The 18,113-nt window shown below is 56.8% G+C and overlaps 2 protein-coding genes across 4 annotated transcripts in view; one reads left to right on the top strand and one right to left on the bottom strand.

Moving 5' to 3' along the window:
* Nucleotides 1-9,612: 9,612 nt before the first annotated feature.
* YIPF6 (Yip1 domain family member 6) lies at nt 9,613-17,372 on the bottom strand. 2 transcript variants are annotated; one of them, XM_051789682.1, is made up of 7 exons: nt 17,352-17,372; nt 15,223-15,351; nt 14,677-14,755; nt 14,335-14,377; nt 13,180-13,305; nt 12,923-13,080; nt 9,613-12,131 (listed from the first exon to the last, which is right to left on the bottom strand). In XM_051789682.1, exons 1-7 carry the CDS (start codon nt 17,352-17,354, stop codon nt 12,013-12,015), a joined length of 657 nt encoding a protein of 218 aa, XP_051645642.1. In that variant the 5' UTR covers nt 17,355-17,372; the 3' UTR covers nt 9,613-12,012. The 2 variants fall into 2 exon arrangements, with proteins under 2 accessions (XP_051645642.1, XP_051645632.1); XM_051789672.1 differs by lacking the exon at nt 17,352-17,372 and adding an exon at nt 16,118-16,230.
* OPHN1 (oligophrenin 1) overlaps nt 16,745-18,113 on the top strand; it is a 51,712-nt gene continuing 50,343 nt past the window's right edge. For both annotated transcript variants that reach the window (XM_051789547.1, XM_051789536.1), the window contains exon 1: nt 16,745-17,045. In XM_051789547.1, coding sequence (XP_051645507.1) covers nt 16,892-17,045 — 154 coding nt within the window. In that variant the 5' untranslated portion in view covers nt 16,745-16,891. The remainder of the gene's footprint in view (nt 17,046-18,113) is intronic.

Below are 18,113 nucleotides of genomic sequence, written 5' to 3'. Positions count from 1 at the left end.
ACACTGCACTGGCATCGGGCTCGCCTGTGGCATTGCTCGTGCCCACTGCCCATCCCAGGCTGGGGTCAGCTCCACATGCTGCAGGGACGGTGCTGCCCATGCCCAGCCTGGCACCCATGCAACTCCCTGCAGGCAGGCACAGCTCTGCCATGGCCCCATCACAGCTCTGCCATGGCCGGCACAGCTCTGCCATGGCCCCATCACAGCTCTGCCATGGCCCCATCACAGCTCTGCCATGGCACCATCACAGCTCTGCCACGGCCCCATCACAGCTCTGCCGTGGCCCTGGTACAGCTTCGCCGTGGCACTATCACAGCTCTGCCGTGGCCCCATCACAGCTCTGCCATGGCCCCATCACAGCTCTGCCATGGCACCAGTACAGCTCTGCCATGGCACCAGTACAGCTCTGCCATGGCCCCATCACAGCTCTGCCGTGGCCCCATCACAGCTCTGCCATGGCCCCATCACAGCTCTGCTGTGGCACCATCACAGCTCTGCCATGGCCCCATCACAGCTCTGCCATGGCACCAGTACAGCTCTGCCATGGCACCAGTACAGCTCTGCTGTGGCACCATCACAGCTCTGCTGTGGCACCATCACGGCTCTGCCGTGGCCCTGGCAGCAGGTCACAGGCAGATGAGTCCCAGCACTGGCTCCAGCTGCCTCCTTCCATCTCCCCTCACTCATTCCTCAGTGGGCTCTGGCACTGCTCCCAGGCTTGGCACCAGCTGCAGCTCCTCACCCTGTCCCCCGTGTCACTGGTGTTCCTGGGCTAGCTCAGCGGGGCCAGGGGCACTGAAGCACAGTGCAAGCTTTGTATTATCAGTCCCTTTTCTCCTCCTTTCACGCCCGGGGCTGGGAAGGCAGTCTCACCTCTATGGCACGTGTCCCACCAGGGCCACCTTTCCATGTCCACTACCAGACATCCCCACACATCTCACCAAGCACTGCTGCCAGAGGGCTGAGCTGGCAGGGCCACCACTCCGGCCAGGACATGGAAGGGCACTGCCACCATGATCCTGGGAAAGGCTCCACCATTGTCACTCAGGGCAGCTCTGGGAGGCTGTTCAATGCTTCTGCAGGTTTTGCCCTCAGAGCAGGGCACTTGGGCATGGGCTGGGGCTGAAGGCACCTCTTACAGGAGAGACTATCCCTACAGGGAGGGTGGCACTGCCAGGCTCTGTGGCACTGGGCTCCTCTTCCTATCAGGGGCTCACCTGTCAGCACTGTGCTCTGCTTGGCAGGCAGGATTGGCACCTGCCCCCTCCAGAGAGCACAGGCAGCACATGGGGTAGCAAGAGAGTCATCCATCCATCCATCCATCCATCCATCCATCCATCCATCCATCCACAAAGTCATCAGGACAGGCTGGTGCAGGTGGCTCTGTCCTGCCTAAATCAGACAAGCCCTTACAGACAGGGGGGCAGCCCCACAGCTTCAACCATGACCCTGCCAGGATGCAGAAAAGTGCCCCTACCAGCCACCCCTGCCCCCCGACAGCCTCCATGTCACCGCTCCCCCCGGTGGCAAGTCCTTCTCCCACTTCCTCCAAAAGCCAAAAAAGCCAAGTTAGCACAAATAGAAGCAGTCTGTCTCCTTCCCAGGCCTGGGAGACAAACCACAGCGGCTTCTGCATACTTGAGTAGCCTCTTCCTACCCAGTCATCCCAAAAGCATTCCAGTAATGTTACATCTTGAATCCTTCCTCATTGTGCCAGGACACTATCCTTGGCAGCTCCCGGGGACTGGATCCATGGGGAAGTGGCAGGAACTGTGCACACCAAATGGGTATTTCTGCCAAGTGGTGCCGGGACACAGACCCCACTGCTGCGTTTGGTTCTTCCCAAAATTCCTAATGTACCCACTCCACAGCCAGCTACAGGAAAAGCAAAAGCAATGTCCACTCATTCTACGTATGTATCTATATGCATGTGTGTACCACTATCACCCTCAGACCCGTGTGAGAACCCATTTTAAACTTGAATTAATTTTAAAAGGTTGATTTCTAAGGAAAACTCCACCCTGTACACACTCACAAAGAGCTTCCCATGTGGTGAATGCCATCAGCCGTCCCCAGTGCCCGGAGCTGGGACGGACACCGGGATGTCACCGCGCAGCCCCAGCACTGCCACACGCATCTCACGTTCTCTGAAAGTCATGGGACAGAGATGGTATTTTGGAGGACAGGTACAGCCTCCCCCCACAACAGATCATTCCCTGGAGGATCCCGTGTCCCCGCGGCCGGAGCTATTCCTGTCCAGCGATGAGCTACTGCTGTCCCGGCTGTTGCTCAGTATCAGTGACGGAGGCGGCCGGGCAGTGTCCCCGTCGGCCACAGAACCCGCCGCTGGCACCGCTCCCGGGGGCCGGTCCCAGGCTGGACCCGAGGGGTGTCTGCAGGGGTGTGAGCGGGGGACACCCCCAGCAGCCCCCGGCCGTGGGCAGGCGGGGATTTTCCACTCGCCGCTGTGCGCAGGCATTTCCCGAGGTCGGGAAGGGCGCAGCTCCCGCGGAGCCGGCGTTTCCCCATTAGCATAGCGGGAACAGGGACCCTTTTCTTCTCCCGACGACGGACGCGGGGCGGGGGCTGGCAGTGCTGGGGCTGTGACACCACGAGGGCGGTGGAGGGACGGGGGAGAACGCGAGAAACCTGCTGCCCAGGGGAGCGGCACCGGGGAGGTGGAGAGACCAAGGGCAGGGCTGAACCCCCCCGATGTGCCCCCGGGCAAGGGGCCGCGGGGCTCTGCCCGGGAAAGTCCAGCACACGGAAGCCCCCGGAGCCCCAGTGCAGCCCAGGGCCGGGGCTCGGGTCCCTGCTCACACCTCGGCACTGGGCTCCAGCCCGAGAGGCCAAATGTCTCTGCGGGGTCCCTGCACTGGAGAGGCACCGCCGCGGCCAGAGCACAAGAAGCCAACCGAGAGACATGAATGCCAAAGGGCAGCAGAGGACATTCCCCAGCTCCCATTGTCCCACAGCCGCCCCATGCCACCAGTGAGCTCCCTGCCTGCCACCACTGCTTCTCCTTTAAAACATTCCTCATTTAAAATAACCCCAAAGTAACGCTCCCATCTCCAACAGCAAACAGGTGGGGTGCACTGGGATGGACGCTGCCTGGAGGGAGGGGGCAGGATGCTGTTGGGGTGCCCGCGGGCCTCAGGCTGCACTGCAGACCCAGCGCTGCGGGAAAGCTTCCCTCCGGGATGGGCAATTAGGCAATTACTTAATCCCCACGTGCCGGCTCCTGTGGCAGAAGGAAGCGCTCGGGTGAGCAGGGGAGCACTCCTGAGAGCTGGGCAGCACCCAGAAGGGCCTTCTGGGGCCAAAGGCACTAACCCCTCCATCCCACAGCACTGAAGCAACCAGCCGGTCCCACGGCATTCCCTCAGCACGGCCCTTCCAGAGGGCTGAGGCAGCGCAGCAGGATGTTGCCTCTCCCAGCACTGGTGGCACTTGTGTCCTGCTAATGCTTTGCCCTCCAATACCAGTGACACTTTTCCTTAGCCCAGATGTCCACTGGGCTCCCAGAAACAACCTGAGGGCTCCTGGTGTCATCCAGGGTTGCAAGAAGCCCCCCACACTCCCTATCCCGTGGGGAGTCCTGGCACAGGCTGGGTCTGTGCTTTTCCCTCACAGGATGCTCCAGTTTGCAAACACCAGTGAGAGAATTTACAAACACAGATTGATTTAGCACACACACAAAAGCCAAACAAACTCTTCAGCTGACTAGCCCTCATAGACTGGCTAAACACCTCAGTTTTACTGAACAAGAGACAACATCACTGAAAAAAATCAGTTGATGGTTTTGGGGAATTTCTGCTGTGCCAGCTGGGGGGGCTCCTGCCCCCATTCCCTGAGACTTCCACAGGTCTGTAAGCCCAAAGCTGTGAGCCAGAAAGCTTGAGGTGTTCAACAGAGCCCTGGGCATGTGCTTAGTATGGGGAAAGAGCTATTTAAACGCATTCAAAAGAGCATAACAGATAGGGTGATATTTTTGAGACCCTATAGACAAATTACACAAATTATGAATAGACTCAAGTGATACGGAAAGAAATTGGGGTTTTTTGAGACCCATATATCCATCTGATTTTAACTTGGTAATAATAAGCAAGCATCCAAGAGTAAATATCTGTGAGCGTCTACAGAGGCTCCCACACAGGACAGAATTCCAGCAAAAACCTGCTGCTGTGCTCCAGTTCTCACTCAAGCATGTTGAAGAGAAAAAGAAATATAAATCAGGCTGCATTTTTGAGTACAAAAGGGGGCATAAGCAGATCGCTCACCAGGCATCTTTCCCTTCCCCTGGGAATAGCACTGAGCTGCTGGAGCCCGGCTGGGACATTAATCCTGGGACATTAATCCTCTGCCCCCAAGGCAGGCGCCAGAACAGCCCAAGGAATTGCAGCAGTTCTTATTATTAGCAGGAGCAGGGAGGCTCCCATGGCCAAACGCCCAGGAGTGGCAGGGGAGGGCTGGCAGCACACGTGTGCTCCTGCACACGCGTGTACAGACACACACACGCACCTGGGGGGGCAAGGGTGGTACCTGCCACTGGCACACACTCAGCACCCAAAACACAACCACAGGCAGCAGGGACACCTCCTCCTCGGGCTGCCCCAAGAAAATGCCACGTAATAAACTGCATTTGAGCTACTTGGGTATTTTTGCACCAAGTTCTGGTGACAGCTGTTGTCTGGGGAGGATCCCAGCCCTAATTCTGGCTGAGGGTTGGAATTAATTCCCAGGACAGAGGAATCCCGTCAGGTGCAGCACTGGCTCCCTGCAAGGGCAGGCCTCTGCAAGCTGAACCCCTGTGATGAATCCACAGCAGCCTCCCCTCACTCATGGAGGGATGGGCCATTCATGTACCAAGTTTTCCACACCCAAATCTGGAGGCAAACCCTGTCTACTGCAGCTTCTCGTGCAGAGCTGGGGACATGGCACAGGGACTGACTGGGACACAGGACAGGGACATGGTAGCTCTGCTCTGGGTGCCAACAGTCAAATCCCACAACGGCTCCAAGCGTTCAGCCCTGGAGCAGGAGGTGACAGGGCCCAAGGGTTTCTGCAAGCCCACCAGTGCCCAGTTTGGTTTTCTGGGCTTTGCTGTCCCGTTCCAGGACGCTGGGTCTCCAGAGAATTGTCACCATAACACACTGGCACCCCCGTGCTCAGGCACAGACCACCACAGCACAGAGCCAGGGGCCAGGACACCCTCCTGGCTCATCCTCAAGAGCCCAGGGTTGCTGAAACCCCACCAGGGCCAGGTTGATCTTGTCAGCATCCCGAGAGCAGAGCACCCCAAAGCTGAGGGGGCTCAGGGCATGGGCAGACGGGTCCAGTGGGCACAGAGCAGGTGGCAGCAGACACTGAAAACAAACCAGCAGCGGGCACAGCTTCTCTTGGCACCTGCTCAGTCAAAAACCCTGCCCAAGGATGCCCTTTCCTTCAGCCACTGACTGCACGGACAAGGAGAGACACTTCACGCTTGGGGACAACAAGTGCCCGTCCCATGCCCATCCCGTGCCCCTGGGCACTGCACCCCAGGGCACTTCCAGGGCTGGACAGGAGCCATGTGCCACTGCCAGCCTTCTCTGGGGGTGCCAAGAAAGCTCCAAGAAAAAAGCTTCAGAAAACCCTTTCTGCCAACCCTCACACACACAAAGACTCATTATGTGACAGCGAATTCTTTTCGCCCCCCACGGCTGCAGGGGCTGCCAGGCTTGTCCCGGGGAGGGATCGTGCTGCCAGCCCTGTGCCAGGGGCTGAGCTGGAGCCACGTGCTTCCCTGTTCCAAAGGGAATCAAGAGGTAGAAGAGGTTTTTCTGGAACAGATCCTGGCTGCAGGTGGGGTGCAGACTGGTGCCCCCACACCACGTGCTGGGCTGGGCTGTGTCGGGCTTCTGCCTCTGCTGCTGGGCAGAATTCCAAAACCCTGAGAAAGAAGAGGCAGCAGCACCATCCCAGCTCTCAGCCTCATCCCAGCTCTCAGCCCTGTGGGTTTTGCTAAGGGAGGGCTGAGTTACGGGGAGAGGAAGGTTTTAAATCAGTGCCTGGGATAAATAATTGCACATTCTGTTTATGAGCCTGCGACAGCAACACAAAACACCAGGAAAAGACTTGAAAAGAACCAGAAAACACAATCCCAGTGAAATCCAGCAGTTCTTGCTGAGCTGCAAAATTTACCCTCTGCCTTTTTCTTGTAGAAATCAATGAGTTCATCAGGCTCTGCCTTGCAACAGTGGGGATGTGGGAAGCAGAACAGCCATAGGGATGGGGTAAGCACCAGGAGAATGGCTGCAGGGATGGGGCTGCTCCGAAGGCTCCGTCAGCCCCCACATGTGGGCACGGCAGAGCCTGGAGTCCTCCACAACCAAATAACAAGGACCAGAGGTCTTGAGGGTGAAGCAGTTTAGGGTAAGGAGAAGATAGAGCGGCCGGTGTCTGCCAGAGCATCAGGACCAGCCAGGCACCTGAAGGGAGCAGGGAGTGGGGTGCAGGTAACGGGCACACACAGTCACTGAGAGAGGCACTTACCAGCTGGCCAGGACACGCCTTCACTTCCCCCAGGGACAGCGAGGAGGCATTAACCTCATCATTAACCTCATCTTCATCCCAGTCCAGGGTGTTGTGGTCTCTCCCCAGGTCTGCCCCGAGCCGCCCCTCTGGATCTGTTTTGCCATTCCTGAGCACGTGCCCAGGCTTTGTCTGGGAATGTTCATCAAAGGCCAACAATTCACTGCTGCTGAAAAGTTTGTTCTTGCCTGTAGCATCCCCGCTGTGCCCTGCAGGACTCTCTGTGAGGCTGAAAAATCTTGGCCAGTGCCTTCCAGTTCTCCGAGGAAAAGATCCCCACAGGAAGGGCACAGAGTTGTCATGGATCGACGCAGAGTCAGGTTCATCCTCAGGACTGCACTCGCTGCTCCTTGGACAGAAGAAGCCACAGACACCTGCCTCACCTTCCTCATCTTCAGCTGATGAGGAAAAGTGCAGGGTTGGGAGCTCACCCCACTGGCCTGGAGACACCAGTGGCTTTTCTTGGTGCTCAGCACTCCTTGTGTCCATTGTCCATGGACAGAACCCCCACTGCTGGCAAAGCTGGCAACGCAAAATCATAACTTCTTAGCAAGAACCACCCAGGAGATGACATTTAGTTTGCTTTTCCCATTTTCCTTTCCATCCCATTTGATTAGAAAGGGATGTAATGGCCCTTATTCGAGGAATGTCCATGCTCTCCTCACTGGAACATGTGGACTCACAGCACAGGTTGTTCAGCTCAGCCAGCTGGGTTTGTATTCTTCATTTCTCTTTTAAAATACCAAACTCCTTTTAGCCCTTCAGAGGATCTTGTGCTTCACATCATGCTCTTTCCACTGCCAGCAATGCAGCACTGGGGGAAGAGGAGGGGTTTGGAGGGGGCTCATGTACATGGATTTTAGCCAGCTGCTGCCTGAGGTGTGTCTCAGGGCAGGAGATGCTGCTCACAGACCCTCGGGAGGAGCTGAGGCGGAGCCTTCTGCACAGGCAGGAGGAGTTCAGCCAAGACAGGGGATCCCTCCATCTGCTCCCACCCTGGGCATGGCAGCCCTGGGACAGCTCATCCCCCACTGCCAGCCCCACAGGGACAATGGAGCACTGTGTGGCAGGAGCCCTCCCGCTGTGCCTCGCTGTGCCCAAGGCTCCCACTGATGCTCCCTCACCTCCATCCACAGCACAAACAGCAGCTTCTGAGCCACAGAGGGCTCAGAGTGCAGATGTGCTGAGGTACCAGGCACGGGGAGGCCATGATGCCCCAAACAACACTTTGTTCCCTTCCCTTAAACGTGGACAGAGGGACAAGGGTCAGGAAGAGTAACAGGGGTGGAAACAGCAAACCTGCATCAGGAAGTGCCCTTATTGTTTTCTGTTCCAACCATGACTGGGAACAAATCTACAGCAAGCTTTCACTTGTCTCTCTCAGGGACCCCTCCTCTGCAGCACAAGCATTGCCCCCTGACAGCAGAGCAACACAGTGACCCTCAGTCTGTGCCAGCAGCAGCCCCGGCTGTTGGGCTCCCCGTCACTGCCCCCAGTGCCGCTCTCCCCGTGTCTGCACTGAGGAACCCCCCGTGCTGGGCACAGCGTGCCCGTCCCACCCCTCACTGCCTGCGACCCCTGTGCCGAGTACCTGCGATGTGGAGACTCAGCAGCCTCTGGCCTGACTTGCAGCTCCCACAGCCACGCCATCGATCCTGCCAGGAAAGCCAAAGGTCGGGGCTCACGGGTTCACCGTGCCAGGGGTCAGTCAACAGCTTCGCTGGATGAGTTGCTCCCTCATTTTACTGGGAAAGTCCTTCCTTCCACTGTTACCTGCCCCATTCATTTACCCTAAATTACAATCCAGCACAGAGTATATTTGCCTTAAAAAATTAACTTGGGGAAAAAATGCTAAATCCAAGCTTTATCCAAATAAAGTGTAACTACAAACCATGGAGCTGCATCCAGGAACAGCTCTTTTGAGTGGAAGAGTTGCATTTCCAGCCCAGTAAATTGCCTTTTTTTTTTTTTTTTTTCCAAAAAAAGCCCCCTGTTGAATGAAAGTATCTTCTTGCCTCAGATTGGTAACCCGCAGCAGAGACCGAGGTTGGCAACACTCAACTCACCTCCCGGGGCTGCCCGCAAGCCCCGTCCTGGCTGCGAGACCCGAAAACCCCGGCTGTGCATCCCGGAGCAACCCCGATGGAGCCGGAAACCAAGGCGGGAGAAGAACCAAGCTACAAAAGGCGGTCAGGGACGGCGCGGTCCTGCTGCCCTCTTGTGACCATCGGGCCGTGGTGGCCTTCCCCAGCCCGCAGCCCATGCCCGGCACAGGGGCAGCGTGTCCTTGCTGCCACCAGACCCGGGCCAAGGCTCACCTGCCATGGCTGTGGCATGGGTGTCCCCACTGTCACCCACTCTGCATCCCCAGTGCAGAGCAAGGACACAGTCCTGGCCATCACCTCAAATCCCAGTGCAGGACAGGGAAGGGGTTAATTGCCATTGGTTCATTAGCCAGGTCAGGGCTGGGGTTAATTGCCTATCGTTCATTAGCCACTCAGAGATGGGGTTTAATATCCATTCATTCATGAGGCACCATCTTACCAGGTCTCTGTTCCTCCTTCACCCCCACCTCAGTCAGCACACTGAGCCCTGGCCAGTGTTGCTGGGGCACACTCAGGTCCCTGAAGCCACCTGAACCCCAGTTCTGGGGCACCCCAATTCTGGGGCACACCAGCACTGCTGCTCCTTCCCCGAGCTGTCTGTGACCAGCTGGGAGCACTGGCGAGATCTGAGCCTGAGCAGAGCGACGTCCTGGCTCAGCCCTGGGGGCTCTGGCACACGTGGCCCTGTCCTGCTGGCCAGGGGGGCACGAGGGCAGGGACTGGGGAGCTTCCCCGTCCTGCCTCAGCTGGGCCCAGGGAGCTCCCGTGGGACAGGCACAGAGCACAGAGAACACAGAGAGCACAGAGAGCACAGAGAGCACAGAGAGCACAGAGAGCACAGAGAGCACAGAGAGCACAGAGAGCACAGAGCTTCCACCCGTACATCACACTGCCCACGGCACCTTCAGCCCGCTTGAATTTTCAAATTTTCAAGTTAAAAACAAATTTTCTTTTTATTGGTATTACATAGATCAAAATTAAACACATACAACAACTTCTGCTGATAAACAGTATTAGAAAAATCCTAGTAGGAAAGCAAGCCTGGTTTGTGCATCAGTCAGCTGCTTCTCTGCAGAACAGTTCAAACACTTCATTAAAGGCAACAGTGCTGCTTCCCCCTGCTTTTCTTTCCCCCTGGAAAGTACAGCAGTTGTTACCACAGACATTTCCAGCACAAGCTAAACCTCTGTTGTGGTCCCAGGGATCACTCACCTGCACAGCCCTTGGGGAGGGATGGCTGGACACCTGGACAGGACAAGGGACATTCAGAGGGCACTCAGCACCCTGAGGTAACACCAGTACTTTAAAGCACTACCAGCATTAACTGCAGGCATCTGCAAATATCCAGGCATTTCACTTGCCTGAACTGAAATGTTTTGGTTGTATTTAACGTGCCTGAGTCCCGCTGGCTTTGGCATCGCCCACCCACCAAGGGACAAGGTGGTTCTGTCACAGTGGGGGCTCTGCAGGACATCCACAGGTGGCTGAGGAACAAATCCCAGCTTGGGCTTCTTGATTTCCTGACGTCACCTAAGACAGTTCCTCTCCAGTCATTCCCACTGGTGCTCCTCACTCCGTCTCTCTTTTCAGCTTCATAAAGCTGAACTAACTTTTAAATTAACAAAAAATTGCACACTTAGAAGAAAAACCACATTCCATACCAGTAATAATTTAATGGAAGCTTAAAAATTCCCCATTTCCATGGCCCCCATGTCAATAAACCCCTATAGCTCCTCTCCAGCCCCTTGGTGCCACAGCCAGGCCCTGTCACACACAGCAGTTCCTTATCCCCAAATGCAAAAATGCACTTTTAATCTGCAACTTAGCAATTTCCATCCCAACCCCCAACACTAGCAGTGTTTACAGCACAGACTGCTATTGTACACAGAACTATAAATTAGGAACATTCATACCTCAGCAGGACCCACAGACCTCAGGTTCAGTCTATCTGCACAACTGTAGGAAAAAGGACATTTTACAGCAGTTTTTTCACCCCAGATGTTTCGAAGCTCTCCCCTGGATTGCTGACTGAGAACAATGGACAACAGGAACCATTTCTGTACAGTTTCCAAAAGCAGATCCCAGCTCTCATCCCTGTGCCAAAATACACCCAACCCTTGCCCACCTGTGGTTCTCCAGGTGAGGTACAAAAAGCACCTGCAGGGACTGGAGAAAGAAACCCCCTCCCTCTTACAAAAGTGTTAAGCAAAACAAAAGCCCCACAAAACAGTGTCCAACATCTCAGGGCAAGTACAAGGGAACGAAATGTTTGCTCACATTTCTGTTGCTGTCCCTGTAACAACCAAAGGAACAGTCACACACAGGCAGGCAAGAGCAGAATCCATGTCCTGCTCCACAGCAGCCTCCACCTTCAGCACCATTTACTTTCCTTCCTTCAACCTGTTCTAAAACTTTGGGGCCCAAGCCCTGGTGTGGTTTGCCAGCACCAAACAGCCTGTGCAGTAAAACCTCAATTTACTGCACAGAACCCCTTGTTTCTATCATATATACACACTCTTGGCGCTCTCCAGGGAATTCTCCCTTCCCAAATGCAGTGAGAGCCCAGTCCCTGCTATAAACCAGTTCCAAAACAGTTCTGAGTGTTTCTGCAGGACTCCAAGCTGTCCCCTGTGGTCACAGGGCTGCACCTCTCTGAGCCCACACCCCTCACAGACACAGGGCCAGGCTGACACAGTGCTGAAGGCATCAGGCTGGAACCCTCTCCCCTGGCACACGAAGGGATGAACACACACAGCACACAGATATGGGCAAAGGCAACTCCCTGCCACCAGCTCCAATTCACTGCAAAGAGACTCAACTGGGTTTTGCTGAACTCCTGCTTCCCAGGAAAGCCCCAGGTCCCACGATGCCCCACGTGCACATCCCACCACTCCAAAGGGAATGAAAGGAGTCAGACACATCTTTTCCCTCTCCACACATCACAGCAGTGAAGTTCTACAGTTTGATAAGGCATTTTCATCTTCAGTGAGAATCCAAGCACAGGCACGAACTCTGCCAAGTAGTGTGATCCTGTAACTTCATCTCCCAACAGCTTGGAATTCCAGGATCTCCTGCTCTGTCCTCAGTCCCAGTGGGTACTGTTTATTTAACACCAGTACAGAGCAGGGCTCAATAAACCCCTCAGTAGCTGGACCTCGGTATCTTTCACAAAGAGGGACACACAAACGAGCACTTTTTGCAGCTCTCTGGCTTTATCCCACAACCTGCCTTTTTACAGTATCCCTATATATAAATTAGAAGGAGATAAAGCCAAGGATTCACTGCAGCGTCCATGAAAAACTCCAGTCCGTGTCCCAGTCCCTTGGGATGGGGCTCACTGAGGGGTGAAGGTGAGGATCATCCAGCTGATGACGAAGTAGAAGAGGAAGATGGGGTAGACGACGAGTGCCTTGCGGTTGGGGGGCTGGCTGTCGGCCAGGAACGCCGTGGAGGCTGCGGGGACACAACGGTCAGCACAGCCCCACCCGGGACAGGGGCTGCACTGCAACGTGGGGAGAGGGAAACACAGCAACCCACTGCTCACACAACGGGCTGCAATCACCAGGTACCGCTCCCTTTTTCACAGAGAAAGGTAAATCATGGAATCACAAAACAGTTTGGGTTGGAAGGGACTTTAAAGCCCCTCCAGTTCCACCACCTTCCACTAGCCCAGGAGCAGAGGCAGAGGCTGAACCTGTGCCTGCATGAGGACTGGAAGAATTAGGGTCCAGAAGGCAAGTCCTACAAGGAGCAGCTGAGGGAGCTGGGGGGGCTCAGCCTGGAGCAAAGGAGGCTCAGGGGGGACCTTCTGGCTCTGCAACTCCCCGACAGAGGGGGAGGGGCAGGAGGGGTCGGGCTCTGCTCCCAGGGAACAAGGGACAGGAGGAGAGGGAACGGCCTCCAGCTGTGCCAGGGGAGGGTCAGATTGGACACCAGGAGGAATTTCCTCATCGAAAGGGTGGTTGGGCATTGGAAGGGGAGGTGGTAGAGTCTCCATCCCTGGAGGTGCCCAAGGAAGGACTGGATCAGTGCTCTGGGCTGGGGGACAAGGTGGGGATTGGGCACAGGCTGGACTTGATGGGCTGGGAGGGCTTTTCCAAACTCAGTGATCCTGGGATTCTTTGTACAGTAGTACAGCTGCCCAGGAAGTACCTCAGACTACATCACCCACTGGCTCTGCCCAAGGGACTGAACGCAGCCCAAACCCCTGAGCACAGCACACAGGGCACACGCAGGGCACTCACCCAGGGTGGACCACCCGAACATGGCCAGGACCACGATGAGGCGGATGATGAAGCTGATGGTGCCGGCGCCCGCCAGCAGCACCAGCCTGCACACCAGCATGGCCACGGTGAGCGGCAGCACACAGTACCCCAGCACACACAGGCTCTGGAAGAAGGAGCTGCACGGGGACACGGGAACAGGAGAACAGCAGTCAAAGCAGGCAGTGCAGAACTGCATGCACAGGAGGGTGTGAACTGCCACGAACAAACCCACTCACATGGTCCCTCCGAGGAGCTTCGAGTTGAGGGTGATGACCACGGCACCAAACCAGATGATGACAAAGACCTCGGCAAACTGGGGCCCTCCATCGTCCTTGCTGTCTGCAGAACCACCCTGCAGCATCCTGGGGGGAGCAGAGAGAGACAGCTGCTGTGGGGACAGAGAAATCCTGCTGTGGGGGACAGACAGGCAGAGCCATAGGTACTGACTGAGTTTTCCTAAACTGGGGAAGATGGCAGAACAGGATCCCCAAACACTTATCCCCAGTTATGCTGCAGATCAACAGTTTTTCATCTCTTTCCTTATTTTCAGTACTATCCTCAGTTTTGCACAGGAAAGGAAAATGGTTGTGGCTCAATAGGGGAGATTTCAGCCCATTTGTTTCCCTGTTTTGAGGACTGTGCAAGCATTCAGAAAAGAATAAAGCCATAGACAACAGGCTAAGAGATGGAAATTAAAGTACCAAAGATTTAGTACCTCTCATAGCAGCAGAGCAGTGAGTGATTGAACACATCAACCTTAAAGCAAGCTGGGAATAACTATGGGATGCAGGCACCACAGAGCCTGGGGAAGTGAGCAGGCACGGACTGGAATATTTAAATTACACCTCTCCTTCTGCTAAAGCTTTCCCACCACATTACTAACTGATTTCTGTACTCTGCGTACACAGGCGTGCCTCAGTTACTTACAGACCTCACCAACATTTCCCTCCCACCAGGCAGATCTGACTCCCCAAACTCCTGGGAGCCACCAACTCCTCCTATCCCTGATCCCTGGACCAGCCTCCCTTCTCCCACCGCTCTCAGGACACGCAGCCCTGCAGCTCCCACACCAGGGTCCTGGCTGCAGCTGGGGGCAAAGGCATCAAACACAGCTGAATGAGGAAATGTGCCTGGGACACCTTCAGGAAAACAACTCCTAGGACAGGGACCAGGAAGTGCTCACCCTTAAATCCTAAATTTAAGGACGAGAGATGCTAATAGGCTTGAAGTGTCACAAACACATTTTATAAGAGAATCCAACCAGGCAGTGAGAATCCAACAAGGCAGAGAGAGATCAGATGAGCTTGATCTCAACACATTAATCCATTTTGAACATTTCAGTTCCCAGATGCACAAGAGCACAAAACCCCAGATCCCCCAGCAATACTCACAGAGCCAGGGAGACACACAGCACCAATGGGCCCCACAGATCCCCTGCAAGGAGAGGGAAAACACATCACAAATGTCACAGAACCATCTCAGTTCCATTCTCTTGGGAGTGACAAAGCCCTTTCCCAACTCCCAAGGTGCCATTTTCCACACCCCACTGCCCTACAATTTCCTTATTCAGCACCTTACACCATATTCTGTAATAAAATTCATTCAAAGCCCATCCCTGCTAAAGCTCCCAGTTGTACCCCCAGCCCAGAGCCCTGGTGACACCGTGACTGTCCCAGCTGCTGCTCAGCCCGGGGTGTCCCACACTGCTGCTCCCTGTCCCCCCTGGCACGTACAGTCCCTGAGGAGTGCGCTGCTCTTCCGGGGGTACATCACATGGACAAACTTCTTCCCAACGGCCTTCAGGTCCCTCATCTGAAACAGACACAAAACACCCCAATTTCCCCCTGTACAAAAATCACAGTTCCTAGTAAAGCAGACAGACAGAAGTAAAGGAGCAATGATGGTAACTCAGGAGAAGATCCAACCCAAAATGTTCTGTAGCATCCTCTGAGACAGACACTGCCTATTTTCCCTGCGTTCCTTAACAACCACAACATCTTGTCCTTTTCCTTAACAACCACAATATTATATCCTTTAATAACACCAGAAGAAGAACAACAATATTTGCTCCTCTAAAAAAAGAAAAGAAATGAAGAATCCACAATTCAAACACTTCTGACCCATAGGATTTTGTTTTACATGACGAGTTGTAAAACAATCCCCAGACTTACACTGAAGTACAGGTCAAGCAGAGCTGTGCACAAACACAGGTTTTGCACAACACCTGCCAAAGAGTCTGGAAAACTCAAGTTTTACCCCAACCAGAGGCCCAGACTCACAATCGTGTCCCTGACAGGCTCGTCCAGCGTGGAGTAATCCTCATCAGGAGAGTGAGATCCCACGGGGACAGTGATCTCCCCTTCCACTGGGATGTCCTGGGATATGGACACATCTGCCAGACCTGGGAACTGAAAGGATTTCAGCCTTTAGGAGGGAACACAAACCAGCTCACGTGCACCTCCGATGGGCTGGGGATGGACACAGCTGCTCAGGTAACAAAAGGTTCCTGATGTGAACAGCTCATGGCCTGAGCAGGTGAGCTGAGATGTGTTTATAGATGTGTAGGAGCATTTCTCCAGTCTCTCCCATAAGCTGCTCTCTGCCCTCTTTCGGCAGCAACAACTGAAGGGAGGAAAGACCAGTTTGTTTTAAGTGAGGTGAAGCCACGGGAACCACCTGCCTTAGGAGGAGAAGGACTCCCATGGAGAATAACCCGTGGGGAACTGCACCGACCCCCCGGCCCGCGCACACACCGAGGCTGTGACACAACCAGGTTTCCCCGGGCTGATTCCCCGCAGCCCGGCGGGGCGGGAGAGCTCTGGGTGCCCGCAGGGGGAGGAAACAGAGCACAGCAGACCGGTTCTACGGCAAACCCCAAGGCAGGGAGGGCGCGGCGGGAGGACGGCGGCTCCCAGTCCCTGCTCCTGCCCTCGTCCCTGTGCCCAGGCCCGTCCTCTGGACAAGCCGCCGCCCGCTGAGGCCTCCAGACTCCGCTTCGCCCGCGCTGACCGACAGCCAGGCCCTGGGAGGGGAGGGCGGGGGGGCCGAGCGCCCGCGGACACCCCCGGGTCCCCTATTCCCCCCGAGCCCCCGGCCCCCCCATACTCCCCTCGTCTCCCCTGACCGCCGTCTCCCCTGTCCCCTTGTCCCCGTGTCCCCCCGTTCCCCGCTCACCAGAGTGCCCCCGGCCCCGCTCCCCTCCACCGCCGCCATCTTGGCTGCCCGGCGACGTGGAGGCTGCTCCGACGTCATCACCGCGCGCCGTCGCGTCACGCGCCGCCGCCGGGGTGTCCCTGGCAACGCGGGCAGGCGGCACCGCCCCCGCCCCGCCAGCAGGGGGCGCGCTCAGACCGGCCCGTCCGGCTGCGGGAGCGACCGGACCGGATTCTACGGAACGGACTGACCGGAGTGACCGGACCGCATTGCACGGACCGGATTTAGTGGAGTGACCGGACCGGAATGTCCGGACCGGATTCTACGGACCGGACCCAGCGGAGTGACCGGACCGGATTTTACGGACCGGACTGACGGGAGTGACCGGACCGGATTCTACGGACCGGACTGACTGGAATGACTGGACCGGATTATACGGACCGGACTGCCCGGAGTGACCGGACCGCATTGTACGGACCGGACTGCCCGGACTGACCGGACCGCATTGTGCGGCCCGGCCCCGGTGCCCCGGGCGGCACATCCCGGACTACACGTCCCGGCGGCGGCGCGGCCGGAAGCGGGGCCCGGGCGGGGGTCGCTCGGCCCGGCTGCAGCGGCAGCAGCGGCGGGGCGGGGCCGGGGCGGGGCCCGCGGGATGTCGGCGGTGCGGGGCGGCGGTGCTGGCGCTGGTGCTGGTGCCGGTGCTGGTGCCGGCGCTGGCGGCGGCGCTCCCGGTGCCCGTGCCCGTGCCCGTCGGTAGCCGCAGCCCCGCGGAGCCGCCCCCGGCCCGCGGCCATGGGGCACCCGCCGCTGGAGTTCAGCGACTGCTACCTGGACAGCCCCGACTTCCGAGAGCGCCTCAAGTGCTACGAGCAGGAGCTGGAGCGGACCAACAAGTTCATCAAGGAGGTGATCAAGGACGGCAACGCGCTCATCGCCGCCATCCGCGGTGAGCGGGCCGGGCGGGCCGGGCGGGGGTCCCTCCTCTCCCCCTCGGCAGCCGCGTCTCCGGGAGACGCCTCGGCCCCACCCCTGCGCTGGGCATCGCCCGGGCACGGCGGGACCCCCGGGCACGGCGGGACCCCCGGCGGCAGCCACCGCCCCCGCCACCCCGGGGCTGGCCCTGGCCCTGTCCCCATCCCTATCCCTGTCCCCATCCCTATCCCTGTCCCCATCCCTATCCCTGTCCCCACACCGCCCCCGCCACCCCGGGGCCACCCGGAGCTGTCCCCGCGCAGGGCCAGGTCGGACCCACCATCCATCCCCGCTGGGCTGGCACCAGCTGCGGCACCGGCCGAGCTCTTCCAGGCACCTCCTCGTTTAAGGACAGCAATCCCTGTTGGCGGAGGGTGCTCCGTTATTTTGCGTCACCCAAGTGGTTGGAGCGTGGTGGGCCATCGCGGGTCATCTCGTCACCCCCTGCTTCCCTGGGGGGCACTGGGAGGATGAGAGGGGCCCTCCAGATCCCTCCCTTCTTTTGTTGGTGGTGTTTTGTCATTGTTCATATCACGATGAGAATTTTTCCCAATGAAAGGTCGATTTCAGTGTTGACTTTGAGGGAGTTGCCCGTTCAGAAGTGCTGACAGATCACCAGAGCACCCGGCCAGGTTGTGTCACCTGAAACCACCACGTCCCACGTGTTTAACACGTTTCTGACCCGTCCAACTGCTTTGAATTGTTTTCCCTTCCCAGAGCTGTAGCTACACCTTCATATACACCTTCCCTGTGTCATCTCCCACATCTCCTTGGACTCGATGATCTTAAAGGTCTTTTCCAATCCAAGTGATTCCATGATTCTCTGCTGTTATAAATGCACTAGAACCAGCCCAGGCCAGCAGAGCAGCCAAGGGGGCAGTGAAGGCAGACACAATCCGTGCTGGTCACACACGGTTTTCCTGCCAGCTGGTTGCTTTCAGTTGGTGTTAATAGGTTTAGCTGCTGCCCTTTTGTTCAGAATAATTCAGAGCTTCCTTGTTATCGAGGCCATGGCTGGAATAGCCCATGTTTGCCCATCTGG

The sequence above is a fragment of the Manacus candei genome, unplaced genomic scaffold (assembly GCF_025592945.1).
Source record: "Manacus candei isolate 608988 ecotype Guabito, Panama unplaced genomic scaffold, ASM2559294v1 h1tg000003l, whole genome shotgun sequence".
Classification (NCBI taxonomy): domain Eukaryota; kingdom Metazoa; phylum Chordata; class Aves; order Passeriformes; family Pipridae; genus Manacus; species Manacus candei.
Note: the sequence above shows the minus strand (reverse complement) of the source record. Positions and strands in the feature narration are given on the sequence as shown.

Excerpts from the sequence above, each read along its gene's own strand:
- YIPF6 (XM_051789672.1), bottom strand. The coding sequence starts at position 16,195 with ATGACGTCGGAGCAGCCTCCACGTCGCCGGGCAGCCAAGATGGCGGCG. Across the intron at positions 14,756-15,222 it reads AGCCTGTCAGGGACACGATT|ATGAGGGACCTGAAGGCCGT; the intron begins GTGAGTCTGGGC and ends TGTCTGTTTCAG. Across the intron at positions 12,132-12,922 it reads GTTCGGGTGGTCCACCCTGG|CCTCCACGGCGTTCCTGGCC; the intron begins GTGAGTGCCCTG and ends GTGTCCCCGCAG.